General features: G+C 40.7%; 1 protein-coding gene across 5 annotated transcripts in view; it reads left to right on the top strand.

Moving 5' to 3' along the window:
- Positions 1–2874: 2874 nt before the first annotated feature.
- MAST2 (microtubule associated serine/threonine kinase 2) overlaps positions 2875–16891 on the top strand; it is a 191953-nt gene continuing 177936 nt past the window's right edge. For 2 of the 5 annotated variants that reach the window (XM_080602219.1, XM_080602218.1), the window contains exon 1: positions 2876–3265. In XM_080602219.1, coding sequence (XP_080458345.1) covers positions 3089–3265 — 177 coding nt within the window. In that variant the 5' untranslated portion in view covers positions 2876–3088. Of the gene's footprint in view, positions 3266–16891 lie in introns of all 5 variants that reach the window. The other 3 variants (XM_080602221.1, XM_080602220.1, XM_080602211.1) reach the window with 2 other exon arrangements.

The raw sequence follows: 16891 nt of genomic DNA, 5'->3' as shown, positions 1-16891 counted from the left end.
GTGAATCTTGAAAAAAGAATGTTGTCACAGAGGTGAAGTTAAGGAAATAGCCAGGAGTCACGTTGACGACATGCAGGCTGCATAATTACTTGTCATTACAGACATTCTATGCAGGTCTAGTACAACATATCCCACAGTACTGTGCTGTCTTCAGGGCTGGCAGCTTATTGCCAATTGCCAAACATTAGTATTCCAGCGTGAAGACCAAAACTTCACTGTGAATACCATTAGAACTGGGTCACTAACAGAAGGTGCGTGATAGCTTAACAGGCAGAACGGCTAAAGCCATTTCCTCCATCTCACACAGAGCAGAAATACTGAGAGTGAAGATTATGGATGTTGCGTGAGGAGAATGACAAATGACAAGCCTTAGCAATATACTCGTTTGGTGGCATTAGTGATGCAGTTCTGCCTTGGAAACAGTGAAAATAGGTGATCAGCTGGCTGTTGTGCTGCACTGGTTTTGCTAAACATTGGAATTCGCTTTAATAGGAATCCAAATGATCAGGTAAAGTATTTCATTTTGCAGAGAAAATTCTCTTGCTCAGCAGCACCCTAATAACACTACTATTTTGCATTTTCTATTCTGTTTGGAATAAAGAGGTTTTAACCTTGCAGCTTCAAACTGTGTATTTCTACTCCAGCTCCAGGAATTATTACTGCTCAGCAGTCATAAAATTGCTCTAGATAGATTTCTGTCCTTTCTGAAAATATTAGGAAATAAGCTGGACTAGATTTTGTGTTCTGTCATACCAAAGTCCCTTTAAACCATCAAGGGGAGAACATAAGGGAATTCTTCCTGGATAGCACTGTTCCAGCTACCTTCTGAATTGGAAAATCATGCTCAGACATTCTTTGTATGGTTGAAAAGGGAGGTGGAAGCCAGGGCAAGGAAGAATCTGGAACTGCAGAGAGAAACAGAATTAATTAGGTGAGTATCTGTAAGTAAGCCATGCTGGCTCTCTGTGGTCCCCTGCTTTTGCTCTACGTTAGGCAGTCTGGATAATGTGAAGAATCAGCCCCTTTATAAGCCTTCATTAATTACTCTTCTATCTTTTTGTATATGATGAAGTATCGCTGGAGACGAAAACTGTGTGCATAGGTGGGTATGCACCATGCTCTGCCTCATTCATCCTTACCCTTTTTCCATGCTATGCCTCAAAATTTTACTCAAAGTTGGAAGAAGAAAGTTCAGACAAAGCTCATACGGAAAAGAAACGTCAGGTCAATCAGCTTGGTCTGCAGATTCAGGCCATATTCAGCGAAGAGTTTAAATTGAAAAAATATGAGAAAATCGGTACAATGAGTATTTTTCCTACTCATTCAACATGAAACCTCAGTTCTTTTGTTTCAAAAATATTGAAAAGACATCTTGAGTCCAACATACTAAACAGGGATTAAGCTGAGAAGTAAATCATCCCGAAGCAAACTGAACACAATCTTTTACAAGCAAAATGTCCTATCAAACCCCAAGTGGCTTTTTGATTCAGGATGATAAAAAATATTTTAAAATTGTTTTGAGAAAAATACTGGACCAGAAGGCAATTATTTATAATTCTATCTAAAAGTCACAAGTGAAGATTTGTTTTTAATATGTTTCAAAGGCAGGTTGCGTTATTCAAATTCTCATTGCGACTTCTCTTCCTCTGAATTCTTTTTTTGGCACATGAAGAAAACAGGTGTGAGCCAGTGCAAGGTGGCCCACAGGCCACAACCAACACATAACTAATTGGCATCTATGTTGCAACAGGGAAAAGATCCAGCCAAATTATGACGAGGCACTGTGCCATCCTAATAGACTGACATTATCGCGGATGCCAAGATTCCATAAATTTGCATTATTTACATTTACTTAGGGCAGGATTCCCAGCTGGGAAATTCCACATGGTTGTCCATCTCCCTCATATACAATTATAACCGAAAAAGATCTCTGTGACTAATCCAGCATCCTCAAATGGTTTTCAGCAAGAATTTAAATTTTCTTAATAATTATTTTAAAATGCTCCCAATCATGTACATCAATAAATCATTTAAAAGGGTAGTTTTGTTTTCTTTGTTTGTACAAAATGAATAAATAATTTATAAAATCAGACTTTCTGCTTGACTGATGTATGAACCGTTTCGTCTTGGTAAACATTTTTTTTTTTTCCCTGCAGGAGTGGCAAAGTTTCTCTCTTGTTACGCAGTCAGGAAAAAGGCAACTCTGAAGTTATTTTGTGAAAAATGGATGCAGAAACTGGTAATTTACACCCTCAGGAAATAATTTGCAAAGGCAAAAATGCAGAAAGGGTGTGAATTACTGAGATGAAACACAAGATGATGATACATGCTGATTACTCCTTGAGGTAATGAATCTCTGTAGGTTTGTCTTCCTCTACTGAGGAGACGGTGAATTACACCTTAATCTGCTCCTTGATGGGATCTCATTCCAACTAAAAAGTGCATGGAAGGACCAGATGGAGACGTTGTTGCCTTTGAGTAAATAGGAGGTGGTGGCATCACCGTCCCTGGGGGTGTCCATGGAGAGGTTGGACATGGTGCTTAGGGACATGGGTTAGTGGGTGGTGGTAGGGGATGGTTGGACCACATGATCTTGGTGGTCTTTTCCAACCGTAATGATTCTATGATTCTAAATGTCTTTATTGTCCCCGGCACCAGCCCCTGCGCAGCGACCCCCGGGGGCTCCCCTCAGCGAGGCGCCTTTCCCGCCTCGCACCTTCCCGCCCGCCCCTCGTGGCCGAGTCTCGCGCTCATTCCCTTCCCGCTCCCCCCCCCCAAATCCCGCGCCTGTTCCCGCTCTGAGGGAGCTGCTCTCGCGATAGGCGGCGGCGGCGGGCGGGCTGTGAGGAGGCGGAGGAGGAGGAGGAGGAGGAGGCGGCTGCCGCCGGGGGGGGCGGCGCCGCGGCAGCCGCTGCGCCCGCGCTCCGTGACAGGCGGCCGGGGGCCGGGCATGTCCCTCCGCCCCGCACGCAGGTGGTGGCGGCGGCGGTGGTGGTGGCGGTGGCGGCGGCGCCGCCCCGGCTCTCCGTGACTCTCCATGGGGCCCGAGCCGCGCCGCAGCCGCCGCTGAGGAGAAGGCGCCGCCGCGATGAGGAAGGGCCGCTCCCGGGGGGACAAAGCGGCGGCGCCTCCTCCTCCTCCGCCGCCGCCGCCGCCGCCGCGGAGGGAAGGCGGCCGGGCGGTGGCCGCCAGCGCGGCGGAGCGCAGAGCCACCCTGCTGGGGGGCGGCAGGAAGGAGCCGGAGGCCGCGGGGGCGCCGGAGAGGGTAACGGCGGGGGAGGGGGAGGCATTGGCATGGCAGTGAGGGGGGCTGGGGGCCGGGGGGTCGCTGAGAGCTGAGGCCGGGGGTCGAGGTGCTGAGGGCTGAGGGGAGGCTGAGCTCTCCGTGGGGACGGCGTGCTGCCGGCATCCCCCCACGTGGAGCGCATTTCCTCGGCCCGGGGAGGGGGAAAAAGGGTGAAGCTGGCGCTCGCCGGCTGGCTGGGGGCTGTCAGGCAGGCGGAGGAAGTGGTGGGGGGCTGCCCCGAGGCTTCCCGTGCCCGGAGTCCTGCCTGCGTGCTGATGGAGGGAGGGAGGATGCGGTGACATCTAGCTGGTGTTATGTGCTGGCCGCTGTTAAGTGCAGAATCCTTCCTGGGAACCTCCCGCAGGTCACTCCTCATCGTAACACTGTTTGTGACACATATCTTAGCGTTTTTGTCTTCATTCTTAACACAAGAAGTGATTTATTTGGGAAGTTTAAATTTTGTAGCTATTAAAAATATGTAGGCTTGTTAAAAATAAGAGCATTTATGTTCAGTGTGTACACTCACGTATTTCACCCCTGTAGAAGAGGATCTCCTGGTTGCTACTTAAGATTGCAGGGATGAGAGACCCAACAGATCTTAACCTTTGGTTCGGATACATTTTAATATTCCTAGTTTTACATGAAAGAAAAATGTGAGGTGAGACTTAGCAGTTTAAAAATGCAGGTGACAACCGATGCTTTTTTTTTTTTTTGAGAAGAAAGTATCACAAGTAGAAAGGTTCCCAAGATGCAGTAATTCATTGCTTTGTTTTGCCATTTTTAGGAGCAAAGAGAAGAACTGTTCTTTGACATTTCCTGTCAAAAAGGTGTCTTAAGTTTGCATCGTTATTGCAGATGCTCAGATTTACTCTGCAGCTTTTAAAAACAATTTCTTAGGTTATTTCAGAAGAGCTGCATTATGCGCATGAAGGTGACTTCATGTCTGTACAGCACTATAAACATAAGTGCTGGAAATAATACTAAACACCATTGGTTCATTTGGAATTACTGCGAAGACTTGGGAAGATTATGTATTAGTAACTGTTGTACAGGACAACTTTCCTAACTTACTGGTCTCTAAGTTACAGAGGCCATTTGTCGATGCTTGTTCTCCCACTGCTAGCTATCTGAAAGTTGTACTTGGGTGTATTTAAATTGGGAAGGGTGGGAAAGGTGTTTTCATTTGGATACTTGGAGAAACTTTATTTCAGAACAGAAATGACCATTGTTGAGTTCTGAGTCAGAAATATGAATACTTGCTTAGTGTTATTTGAAAATGTTATATTTTAGTTGTTAAACTGTGAGCCTTCCTCTGGATTTAACTGGTTATCAGGGATCTACTAGCTGCGAGAGGTATGCAGATGGAAGGCTGCTCTAGAAGCCCCAGTGATGTATGCAGTCTTGCCGAGCTCAGAACCTGTCTTGACCTTCCAGAAGACAAAATGTTGTTGGGAGTCTTGGAAATCAGACACTGCCTTCAGCGATAGTGGACTTGCATTTTGGTTTTGACTGGTGGGTGTCTTGAATATAGACTTCTTGGACTGGGATCTGGAAGAAGCGACCTCTAGTGTAGTGATTTTTTCTTTCCCCATTTAATATTATTCTCTAGTGCCTTATAAAACCAGGTACTTAAGAGGGCAGAGGTGCTGCTGCTTTTGATGCTTATCTCTTTCTGAAACAATTGAAGAATGCTAATGTGCTTATTCAGGCCATAAAAAGTCTTAAAAACAGAAGAGATGACCGTTTCTCTTCCAAACTGCCCATTAAAATAGCGGCTGGTAGAACTCTTGTAGTCAACAGCAAGGTGCTTGCTGTACTGTTATGACACAGTGTGTATGGTATATTGACGTGGAAATTGGAGGAAATTGCTTCTATTCTTGGTAGTTGAGAACCAGACTTGTTACAAACCATGGATACAGAATGTGCTACGTACTGTATCATGTTCTATCGAGCGCTCAGGGAGCTTCATCAGAACAACATTGTTATTGCAAAACAGGAAAGGCTGCAAATTCAGAAACGCCAATATTTGAGGTTCACAAGCCTTTTAAATGGGAGATGCTGGCAGCGTGTTTTTAGCTCAGGTACTCTGACTAAACATTCATACCGATATGACTTGTAGGATCAAGATCTCTGTGCTGGCAAATATTTGGTGGGATGCAGACTTTGAGGAGATGAGCAGCTAAAACTTGGAAACCTTCTACTTGGTCTGTGCAAGAAACCCCTGAACTTCGAAGGAGAACGTCTCAGCCCCTCTCCCTTTGGTCTTCCATTTGAAGTAGTAGAAGTTTTGTAAATGCAGTAAACAACTGGGAATAAGGAGACGTGTTGGGCAACTTCAATATACAGGGCAAATGATCCCTCTCACAGAATCTGTCTTTAATCTCAATAACTCATTATTTCTTTAAAGGTCAGGAGCTGCGAGTGCACAGGGTGGTGGAAAGGGTCTTTGGAGATGCAAAAGGAAGCTTGATACTCTTTCCACTGATGCAACTTGCAGCTTGACAAATCTTTCCTTTGGGGGCCGCTTCTGTTTTAAGTAGTCCCTGTCTGGAGCCAGGACCAAAGCAACAGTGTGCACAGCTGCAGGGAGCTGCTGGGGATTAAATTCAGATTTCACCGTTTGTTTGCCATACAGTTTCACAAGTTTGTGGCTGGGGAAGACTAAGCTACTCTAGTGTTGGAAAAAGTACTTATCAGACTGTGACCATGGTAGTTAATCGCTGTACTGACCTTTGGGCCTTGGAAAATCTGATCCTTTAATGTGCTGCACTTATAGATCTGACATGTACATACAATTAATATTTTCACTTTTTTTTGAAGGTGTTACGTAAGAACATTAAAATGACTGTACTTGGTCAAGTTACCAATCCCACTAGCCCAGTAACCTGCCTTTCTGAGCTGCCAAAAGCAGATGCTTAGAGAAGAGTATAGCGTATGTTGAGGAAATACCTTTCCCAGCCTGCAGTAATTTGTGGCTCTCAGATTTCTGGAACTGGAGGTGATATTTGTTTTTAGTGCCCCCAGTGGGTTTCTTCTTCTATGAATTTGTCCAATCAGTAGTTGAAGCCATGTATACTTGTAGCATCCACAGCATCCGGTGGCTGAGTGTTGTATGGCTTAGGCACAACTCGTGTGGGGAAAAACCATCCTCTTTTTGTTTGTTTTCCAACTTCCTACCTGTTTGTTTCATCCCTTGTTTAGTTCTTGTATTGGAAGAGGCAGTGGAAAAAAAAAGAATCCGTGTTCTTCTGTGTGGCTTATGGCTTGATAACTCTTATTTACTAGTTGCTTGTTTCCAGAGGAGCTCTAGAAAGAGGTGACTCTGTCCTTTTCAATGTCCTGTGTATTCTGCATCTTTTGCAGGTCTGTTCCTTCTTGGAGACAGTGATGCAGAGATCAGAGGAACAGGGTTGGGGAACAATAACCATGACTGATACAGTATTTCAGCATATGACACCCTGTACATTTATATAGTTTGTTGGGTTCTATTCTTTACTCTTCTGTCTGCCCTTTTTTTTTTTTCTTTTTGTTGACAATCTTTGACTATTGAGTGGGCACTTCCGGGGAATTACTATAATTCCACAAACACTCCTTTAAGTGATAATAGCTGGTTCAGACTTTCTCATTGTGTACATAAATCTAGTGTAGATTTTTTTTTTTATTTGCTTAACTGTATTTATCTATGTTTAATCTTACCTGCTATTTTACAGCCTACTTAAACACTATCATTAAGGTCATCTTCAGATCTTTGGCCGTCACTTTTGCAACCTTGAATAACTAAGCATTATCAGCAAACTATGTCATGTAAATATTAAGCGTATTTGCTAGATCTTGCTTTAAAATACTGAAGGTATTGAACCTGGAACAGATCCTTGTGGAGTTCCACTTGCGATCCTCTTTTGTGAAGAAGGCTAGTTGTTCCAACCTCTTATTTTTTATCTGTTAATCAGTCAATTTGTAGTTGAATTGCCCTTCCTATCCAGTGACAGTTTTGTTTCATTGAGTGAAGGCATTTTTGTCAAAGACTAGAAATGCAAGTGGGCTGTATCAGCTTACTCATCGTATGTTTACTGACTACATTGAATGGGAAAAATAGAAAGTTGAAGTAAAAATTATTGTTGTTTAAGAACGCTGACAGTCACCTCAATCCAGAGGCATATTACAAGCATTAAATTGCTTCTATAATCATGCTTACATAATTACTTTGAGACACTGTGATATTAATTGTCAAAGATCCTCTGTGAACTGTAGTCAGTGTTTGTCAGTGTTGCTTTTGTTGTTGTTTTCTACTTCGGGTAGAAGTCAAAGGTTAAAGTTCTCATAAAGGAGTCTTCGGTGTCTAGAAGATAGACTTGAGGGGCTAATGATGAAGGTGTACAAGATCATGGTTGGTACGTAGAGGGTAGGTAGCATGCAGCAGCTGAATGCTTCCACTAGTATTAAGCTAGTCAGAGTTTAAAAAAAAAAAGAGGTGGATCTTCATGCAAGAGGTAGCGGGCGTATGATTTTTTATGTTTGCCAGTGGAAATTATGGATGCAAAAAGCATTCAGAGTTCAAGTGCTGGGGGAAGGGTGTAGTGAAGATCACTAAATAGGTAGACTGCATCCTAGTGAGGAAAACTGAGCTGAAATTAACTAGAGTCTGGGAGAACTTTAGAATAGAGCAAGCACAGGATGCCTCCTTTTACTTGACTTTTACTTGGGAATGACTGTCGCTATTTGTATATGTTTTATTTCCATGAGGAATGGGCATTAGCCTGTCCTTAACAAAACTAAGTCCTGTCTCCCTCTGAAAGCAGGGGGAGGATAAACAGGTATGAGGAAAACTGAAGTATTGTGAAGGGTGTGAAGGGATGGAGGTTGAGCATTGGAAGAATAAAAATCAAGGATGCAGGGTAGTGAGCATCCACGAAGAGTGTGCAATGCTGTCTAAATGTATCCAGGGAGCTGGTGGTGCTTGGCTTGGAGATATGGGGGGATAAGGGAACAGAAGCAGATCCCATGCTTGTCAGTGCTGCACGCTCACTTCTGTCAAGCTTCCTTCTGGTACTCCGGATGACCATGGCCAGGAGATTTATGAGTAGATTCCACGACTTTATGTGGCCTGGTAGGATAATAAAGAGATGAAGGGGAGTACAGCAGCAAAATCTGAACAAATAGTTCAAGGGGCTGGTAGAGGGACTGCAAGTTGTGGAGAGCCTTCTGTGTTAGGTAGACCCTTGGTCTTGTATGCAGTTTAACTTGGCTGCTGCTGACCAGGAGTCAGACAGAAATGTTGCTAAAGCTTGAGGCTCCTCTGCTGCGTCTGCATTCGTTGTATGGGAGATGTTCAGCTGATGCCACTAGGCAAGCTACATACATAATAGAGAAAGATGAAAAACCTCCTTACTCCTGGTTAGCTTTATGTTCTGAGATTCCTTTCTATAGGGCAGTCCGTGTAATAGACTATCTCTAGCTGTAAATTTTGATGTGACCGAAGAAATTGAGACCTTGCGTGTTCCCCAGACAACCCATTTTGTCACTTCTGCATTGGAGGGAAGGTGTTTCTTGACCTCTGAACAAGGTCAAGTCTTTTAACTGTTCCAGTCATTTGGACCTGTAACACTACCAACCTTTTGAGAGTAGCAGAAGTATTCCTTTCTCTCCACATCTTTGCAACTTTGTAGTTTTATAGGTCCCAAAGCCCACGTGGGTTATTGTGGCTATCGAGTGTGATTTCTCCACATGCCCAGGCAATGGAACTTTCCCGAGAGAGAAATTTAAAAATGTCTCTTAGAAATTGATCTTATCTTAAGCTTAGATCATGGTGTGTCTGTCACCTCTTCTGGATAGCTCTGCCAATGTTTAATTATTCCTGCAGTTAGGAAACTAAACCACATCTTATTTCAAGGCTTGTTTTGTCTAACATCCAACTTTCGGTGGTGGAATATGCCTGTGCTAGCACAGGCAGTAAAAAGTTTCTACTATCTGATATCTTTTCCATGTATAAGTATTTGAAATATAAAATCTAGCTTAAGTTGGAACAGAAGAAGAGTTCTTTTGCTTTCCCCCTATTTGATCTTGGAGCATGTGCACCAGAAGTAGGCAAAGTCTGGTAGCAGCTTGGAATACTGCGATCGCAGGCGAGGTTACTTCTCAACTACTGTTTGATACTTGTCTTTTTACAGTTCAGGGATTGCATTACCACAGTTGGGTGTGTCACACGAGAGAAAGTTTTGTAACGTTATGCCTATGTGGATATTTCTACTCCCTGTATTCAGGACATTGTGCAAAATGGTCCAAGACTACTTAGAAACAATAAGTTGGAAAACTTATTCCCCCGCCTTTCATGTTGTCTCTCTTTCTTTTTTTTCTTTTTAATAAGGAACAGCAAAGGATCTTTTCCACTGACTTCTTATCCTGTTCATTTCTTTGGAAAGCAATCAGTAACCAGCAGGGATAAACTGGCCAAACCCCAGAGCCCTAGTCAGATTTGTTTTGCCTCCACAGCTGCAAATAAGCTGTTACCATGCTTTCCCTGTTGTGTGGCAAGCCTGGAAATGGAAGAGATCTTTCTTTCTTCTCCTAATGAGAAACTGTGCTTCAGACATAAGTGTTTTGCTCTCTTTTCTTTCTTTCTTTCCCTTCTAGGTACCATCAGTGCTATTAAAGGCAGTACCTCTGTTGTGATGAGCCCTATACAGACTGCATAACAGTTTAGGATTCTTTGGTTATTTTTGCTATTGGTCTTCCATTTTGCTTGCTAGGTGAAGAAGCAAGCTTTTGGAGTTCGGTAGGCGCTTTGCTTCCAAGCTTTCTGTACTCCTCTGTCTCTCAGGCTGCTGCTAAGGGCTCTGTTGCAGCTGCTGTTCTGCTCTGTCAGCCATGGACCCAGTGGTTAACAGCTCACAACACGCTGAATTCTAATTTCATATCGAAACGTAAAAGTGGGATGAAACTGATGTGAAGAAGATGAAAGTTTGTTTCCAAAATTCAAGCAAGCAAACAGAATCAAGTGGACATATCACTAGCAATTCAGTTTTTATTATGCACGTTGCAAATACCATAAAGGCAAATATAGATTAAAAATAGCCAGATATGTTCCATGAACATTATTGCCCCAGCTTATCAAAGGAGGGATGGTGTTTGCTGAATTCTAGAAGATCAGAAACTATCTGTTTACAGAAATACCCCTAGCTGCAAATTTTGGGATGTTCCTGCTGCTTAGGGCTGATTTTAGGGCGATTCTGTTCTGTGTCTGTTTCATCAAAGAAGCTAAAGAAAATACTTTCAGAAGACATTGGTAAAGACTCCCAAATTATGAGCTGTCGACATGACTTACCATTAAAAGCTCAGAACTGTTTTTTCTAGACCTCAGACTTCCTCTTCCCATCTTCCTTTCTTTGCTGTCTTACAGAACTTTTTTTCATTTTAGTAGGAGAACAAAAAAGTTTTTTTTCTTTGGTTTTGTTTTTGATCTGAGAAGATGCCAAGTTCTATCCCATAAAGCTTCTAATATGGTGAACCAGACTGCAGCTTCTTTGTACGGTTGCTTGGCGAGTGTTCTTACTCATCTCAGAGTTTAATTTCTTGAATTTATCCCCTTCTCTGTCAGAAAATAAAGGTGGTGAAGAAGCCAGAGCATAGCAGGAGAAGAGGGAGCTCTTCCCTGCAGTATGTATGATTCTGTTTGTTTTCTTCTCTCCTGTTTTCTGAGGAAGCGAGAAAAGTCAGAAAACAAACCCCTGCTGTGTTCTGTAGGTATGTGTCACTGCCTTCCACCAGCTGATTCTTGTTGAACCTTCTTCAGATTCTTGTTGATGCCACAGCTACTCCTGTTCAGTGTCTTCGTTAGCCATTTTTTTGCTTTTTTGTATTTTGGTCAGGCAGCAATAGCAGCAGCTGGCAACATAGCACTCTGAGTTCACTTGTGTGTTCATGCTAATGTCTCGAAGCAAGGAGAAGAAAGTGATTGAAGAAAAGACTCATCTAAAAGGAGGCAAAAGTAACGTTGTAAAGGGCCTGGTTCTGCAATGGGCTTGTTAGATAATAGCAAAATGGAGCCAAAGGGCATACGGCACCTCTCTGGTCTGGTGCCATAAAAACATAATGTCCCTCAAAGTTGCATATTAATGGACAAACCTAATCTGTTTCTGTAATCGATAAGTAGGTAGACATTGCATCATCAGCACAGATGATTCAGCTTGCCCGTGTGAGGTTTAAATTGCCTGTCACTACTGAAGAATAAGAACAAATATTGTGCACTATCCGCATTAATATCTTGCATATTAGAATAGCTAAGTGGACAGACTTATAGCTAAGTGGAGAGACTTATGAATATATGTTCACACTCGATGTTCACACTGTTGATGATTTGCCTCCGAATTCAGCAGGTCCTTGTATTCCTTGTCCAAAAGAGTATACAAGTGAAGGAGTCAAGAGAAGACTTCTATCAGTAGTGGCTGGTTTTCTTGCGGGACTACTTGTCTTTGCAATCATAAGCAATTATTAGCTTGAAGGGAAAAGCTGCTGCTACTTAATATTTGGTACAGAGCAGCTGAAGTTAAGTGAGATGATGTCCAAGGCTAGGATTAGGCATCTACAAAAGCCTCAGAAAGATTGTGGAAATATTCTTGACTGCATGTTTTGAGAAACCAGGTAACATCCATGTGTTTTGTGTTGAAGGAATAGGTATGTGTTATTAACTGTATGCTTAGAAGTTGGCTTGTTTGTTGCGCAAGCTCACGTGTCTTCTTGCAGCACGAACAATTTCAGTGTTGTCCTGCCTGACAAGGTAGTTCTTAGAGTCTCTAGAAGAGGCAGTTCTTAATATTTCCCCAATAGACAGCTTGGGCAATAAATATTGCCTGTTGTGCTCCATCAGCCAAGATAGCTTTGGTGCTTTTAAGAGATGCAGTGAATTATTATATGATATGATGATAGGTGCTTATTTAAACTATGTATGTATGAGTTGTATTTTTTTTTTTCTTTTTACTCTTCTTTAATTTCTATTCACGGAGCCTGAGTAGCCAAAGCTCAGGAAGCATTGAAGACTGCCGGCTTAGTGAGCTGTCTGAGACTAAACCAAAAACCTTTATCACCCATCAAAAGCTTGTTCCTCAATAACCACAGCAGCTAAGTAGACAAGTCATATAGTCTTACACAACTTGATTTCCACATCAAATTATGTTGTGCTGTGATTAGTCTTTTTGTGGTGATGTAGTACTGTTGGAAGCCTGATCAAAATGCTGATCTTTAGAGGAAGAAACCGAGTCCATGGCCAATCAGAAACCTGCCTTTTTTTGTGAGGAAGTACAGAAATCTGTTTCAACTGAGGAGAATTCAACATCTTTTTTTTTTGATGCCTTGCTGAGTGCCACTCTTTGGCTATAGGAAATTGATGCTCTGTGTTATCTCAGTGTATTAAAAAGCTCCAAAGGCCTTGTTTGGTTTGTAATGAAGTAGCTGTGTTGTTGCCTATAAAACCTGCTTTAAAACATGTTGCTTTTTATTTGCTGTTTCTACAAGCTGTGTTTTTGTGATAGTGTGTTGTCTGACTTAAGCTTAGGTTTCATGAACCCTAAATCTAGTAGTCAGTCAGAAATTATTTTCAAATATTCTGTTATAAATACATGCTACATTGCAGTGAGGGAAGAGAGCTGATGGCTGAAAACCCAATATTAATAATAGCATAATAAAATGGCTGTCTAGCTTGTAAATTTTTATTTTTTTTGCTGTTTGGAATCGCTCTGAAATTAGTGGGAGTTCATTATATGGAAAATAGGCTAATGCTCTTTTTCTTTTCAGGAAAAAGAAAAGTAACAGGCAAAACAAACTTTTTTTTTTCTTCTGCTATTAGAATTGTGTAGTAAATGCTTTTACTTTTTGTTATGCTATACCTATCATATATAGTTACGTATTCATTATTATACATATAGTAAAAAACCTAACAAAATATTTTCTAAAGACATTGGTTGGTGTGGATTTTCATAGATGTAAGAGCAAGATGAAGTTTTAAAACTTCATTCCATGTAGCTGTTTAAATTTCCAGAAGCAGATACCACTGATAAGATTAGGCTGCTGAGATAAATGTTGGGCTGTGGGAAATTCAGGAATTTTTGACGTTTTATTTCTGGTTTACTTTCAGTATACCCATCTTCACGAACAGTCTGTATAGGAACATTTGCTCTAACAGTTTTTACTATACGTTGTCACAAGTAATGCACCATAAACATTTTTAACAGTATAATGCCAAAATAAGTTATTTGAGTATTATTTATTTGAATAAATTTGAACCAAGTGGTCAGAACTGATGTGAAGTGTCCAAATAAATAAATTATGGTCACTATTTTAGAGGAGAAGCTATAAACAAGTTGCGAAGTTAATGCAGTGACCGTAGGTTTTTGGCATTTAAACATTGAGATGTAGCTGGTGGCAGTGACCTACAAGTAGCCTCTTTCTCTGTTTGTGTGATGAACAAATCAAATGACTTATATTGGACCAGTGCAGTATCACGATGATGGCAGAAATAAGTAACCATGAAAGTTAAATTATGCATTCAGTTATTACATATAACTGAATATCTAATATCTAATATATAATTATTTGGATGTTCTTTGGCCCTTGCATTGATCCTTGCTTTTAGGGCAGAGGAGAATCTGTTTACAGCTCTCTTTTGCCAGTTTATTAGACACTTCTGCTTAAGTGTCTGCTGACTCTAGGCTTCCAGTTTGTGCTCCAGCCTCGTTGATGTGCAGAAACCTGACAACTGGGCATTGTTTTTGTTCTCAAGCAGAAGCGAAGAAATACATGGCTTGTCCTTAAAAAACAAAAGCAAACCTTGGCTGTTGTTTCTTTGGGATGGAACTGGATTATGCTGCTTGGTGAGGAGAAGCTTTTGTGTCAACCTATAGAGACTCCATTTCTTTGTGCAGACATTGTTAAAATTGTGAATTAGTTTATCTTTGCCTGCTATTTTATGTGATTTCTGTTAAGAAAAGCTAAGCATTTTTTTCCAAAGGTTAACTGTTATAATGTCTTATTTCCTTTGGGTCTAAGGTCTTCTTTATTTACAGTCTTACAGTCAAAGGACAACTCTCTCCCCCCCCCCCCCCCCCCCCATACCATGTGTGTATATCTGCTGTTGATTTTCAGGCAAAAATTATTCTCAGGAAAACTGCATCATGCTTATTATTTTTGCTGTGCATTGGCGTGCTCCTCATCTGTGGAAGGAAGTGAGAAGATTCCAGATGGTTTGTGGAGACAAAAAATATTGTTGCCAAGGGACCGGCACTCTCATTTTTACAGACAAAAGCGAGTATTTAATTTTTTTTCCTGTTGCAAATAGTGACTCTCATTAGTGGTCATTAATAATTTAGTTACATTAAATTAGTGGTATCTAATGGTTCCACTGCTACTACTATTTGGGTGATACCTGCAGTATAAAATATTAAAGCATCCTGGGCAAAAAATGTAGTTTGGTTAAAGAGATTCCAGTAGTGTTTTTTGTTTCTATACTTTTTTCCTGTGCAGTGTGCACTATTTAAGTGAGCTTATAAATTAAGATCACATCTTAAAATTGTTGCACACCTGTCTATAGTTATTGAATGTCTAATTAGAAAAGTCCCTTTGTCATCTGACCTGTTCCCTGCCAAAATTTGTTTCATGAGTGACGTTTTTCTTTTCTTTGTAGGCAGCTTCCTTTGAAACAAGTCTTGGAACAGCAGTTGGTTATGGATTTTTCCCTTCTTGCCCCCTTGGCCTAGGGATATTTTTTTAGGGGCTTTTTTAGGATCTACAGAGACTTCTATTTGAGATACTTCTATTTGAGACTGTGCTTCACACTTACAACTTCTAACATTTTTTTCTTTGGAAAGTGCATTTTTCAAAACAAGATTAGAACTCTGCACTTGTAAATAAGCCATTTTTATATAGCATGCACATTTTGCGCACTGTTATTGTTCATTTGCCAAACTTAATTTCAGCTAGTATTTTATTTTTAAATATATTTTATTTGTACCTTAGCCTTAGAAAATTCTAGATGATTTTGTGTTGAGAATCAAATGTATTAATAAAGGTAACTTACAAGTCAGTAATGTTGGGACACATCACATGCATGGCACATCCTCTGAATTTAGTGGAAGAAAGCCTTCATAAAGAAGGCATAATTGATATCTTATAACATCACATTTTAGTACAAATCACATTTTTTGTCATAACTCTTTTAATCTTTAGAGCAGATGGGATTATAATGTAGAGGTGATGGACTACGGAGTTGTTCATGTGTTTATCAGGCCAGGAGTTAATTTCCCTTCTCTGTACAACTGGAACCTTTTATGTTTGAAACATTCATGTTTGAATACTAATGATAAAGGGATGACTGGGGTGAGGAGGAAGCCTTTAATGTTCACTGTCTTTGTTCAGACTGGTTTTGTTTTCAGTATAGCTAGCGAGCATGTTTTGAGCCTTTATATAAAGCACTCTTGATAGTGGTTTCTTTAAGTTCTGAGAAGGTTGACACAGCCTTTAATTAGAGGGTCTGTTGCTCTTTCGTTCCTAGGTGGAATTTTTCTCAGGTTTATGCATTTACAAGCTGAATTCAAGAATCACACTATGCTTATTCCTCTTGTTAGGGAGATCCTAAATCAAATATGTAGGATCAAATACTTCGAGTAAACGGTTGTGGTGCTATTTATATTTTCATATAAGGACCAAACATTCAAGCTGAAACAATTTAATCACAATTTACCCTGTCTTCTAGGCTGTGGTTGGCTCCATTAGGAGTAAAATGATTCTGCATCTTGATGAGCCTCAAAAAGAATGTAATAGTGTACATAGTTGTAAATATTTACTTTTGCTTTTTAACAAGCTTTTTAATGCATTCCTGCAGCTGGGAACACTTGGCTACAAAGTTAACAACTTGAACTTCCCTGGTGAAACAACACTGAAGCTTCTAATTCATTAGTTCTAATCAAACATGCCTTGGAGTTGTTTCCTGAAGAGTTAACAAGAAAAAAAAATCTTGCCATCAGAGGAACAAGATAAGGAGGGTGTATCTCCTTGTGCCAGTTTCTGATCCTTTTTAGAAGCACTTGCTTGTTTTTTAACTACTGTATTTTTATATTTCTATTTTTACAGAAGCATTACAGTTTGTTTTGCCTGTTACTTTTTTGTAATCTGCATTATAACTGCAGATGAGTGTATATGGGAAGCTATACGTATTTGCAATATGTTAAATGTGTGTTACGCTGTATAACTGTATTGAAAACATCATTGTGGCAATAATGCTTAGCTTTCAAGTCATTTGCAAACTTCAAACCAACAGTAAATAAAGTTATATATTTACCTTTGGAAATGTTGGGATTTATTGCAAGGCTCTTCAAATTATTAAAGAGAAAAATACTGTAAAGATCTTTTTTTGTCTTTAAAATGCAGACATTTGTATATTCTGTAATATATTCTGTAAAGCTTTTCTATCTTGTTGATGTAATAAACCAATATATTATAGCCTCTAAGAGGCTATGTTGATTTAATTTAATTTTCCTTGGTTCTGCTGTCTCTGACACTTCAGCATTCTGCTGGCAAGTACATGAGTTAAGCAGATGCAGTTAAGAAGAGTCTTAGTTG

The sequence above is a fragment of the Anser brachyrhynchus genome (genome assembly GCF_964034855.1).
Source record: "Anser brachyrhynchus genome assembly, chromosome: 8".
NCBI classification, from domain to species: Eukaryota; Metazoa; Chordata; class Aves; order Anseriformes; family Anatidae; genus Anser; species Anser brachyrhynchus.
The sequence above is the reverse complement of the archived record's forward strand: the minus strand, read 5'-3'. Positions and strand labels throughout refer to the sequence as shown.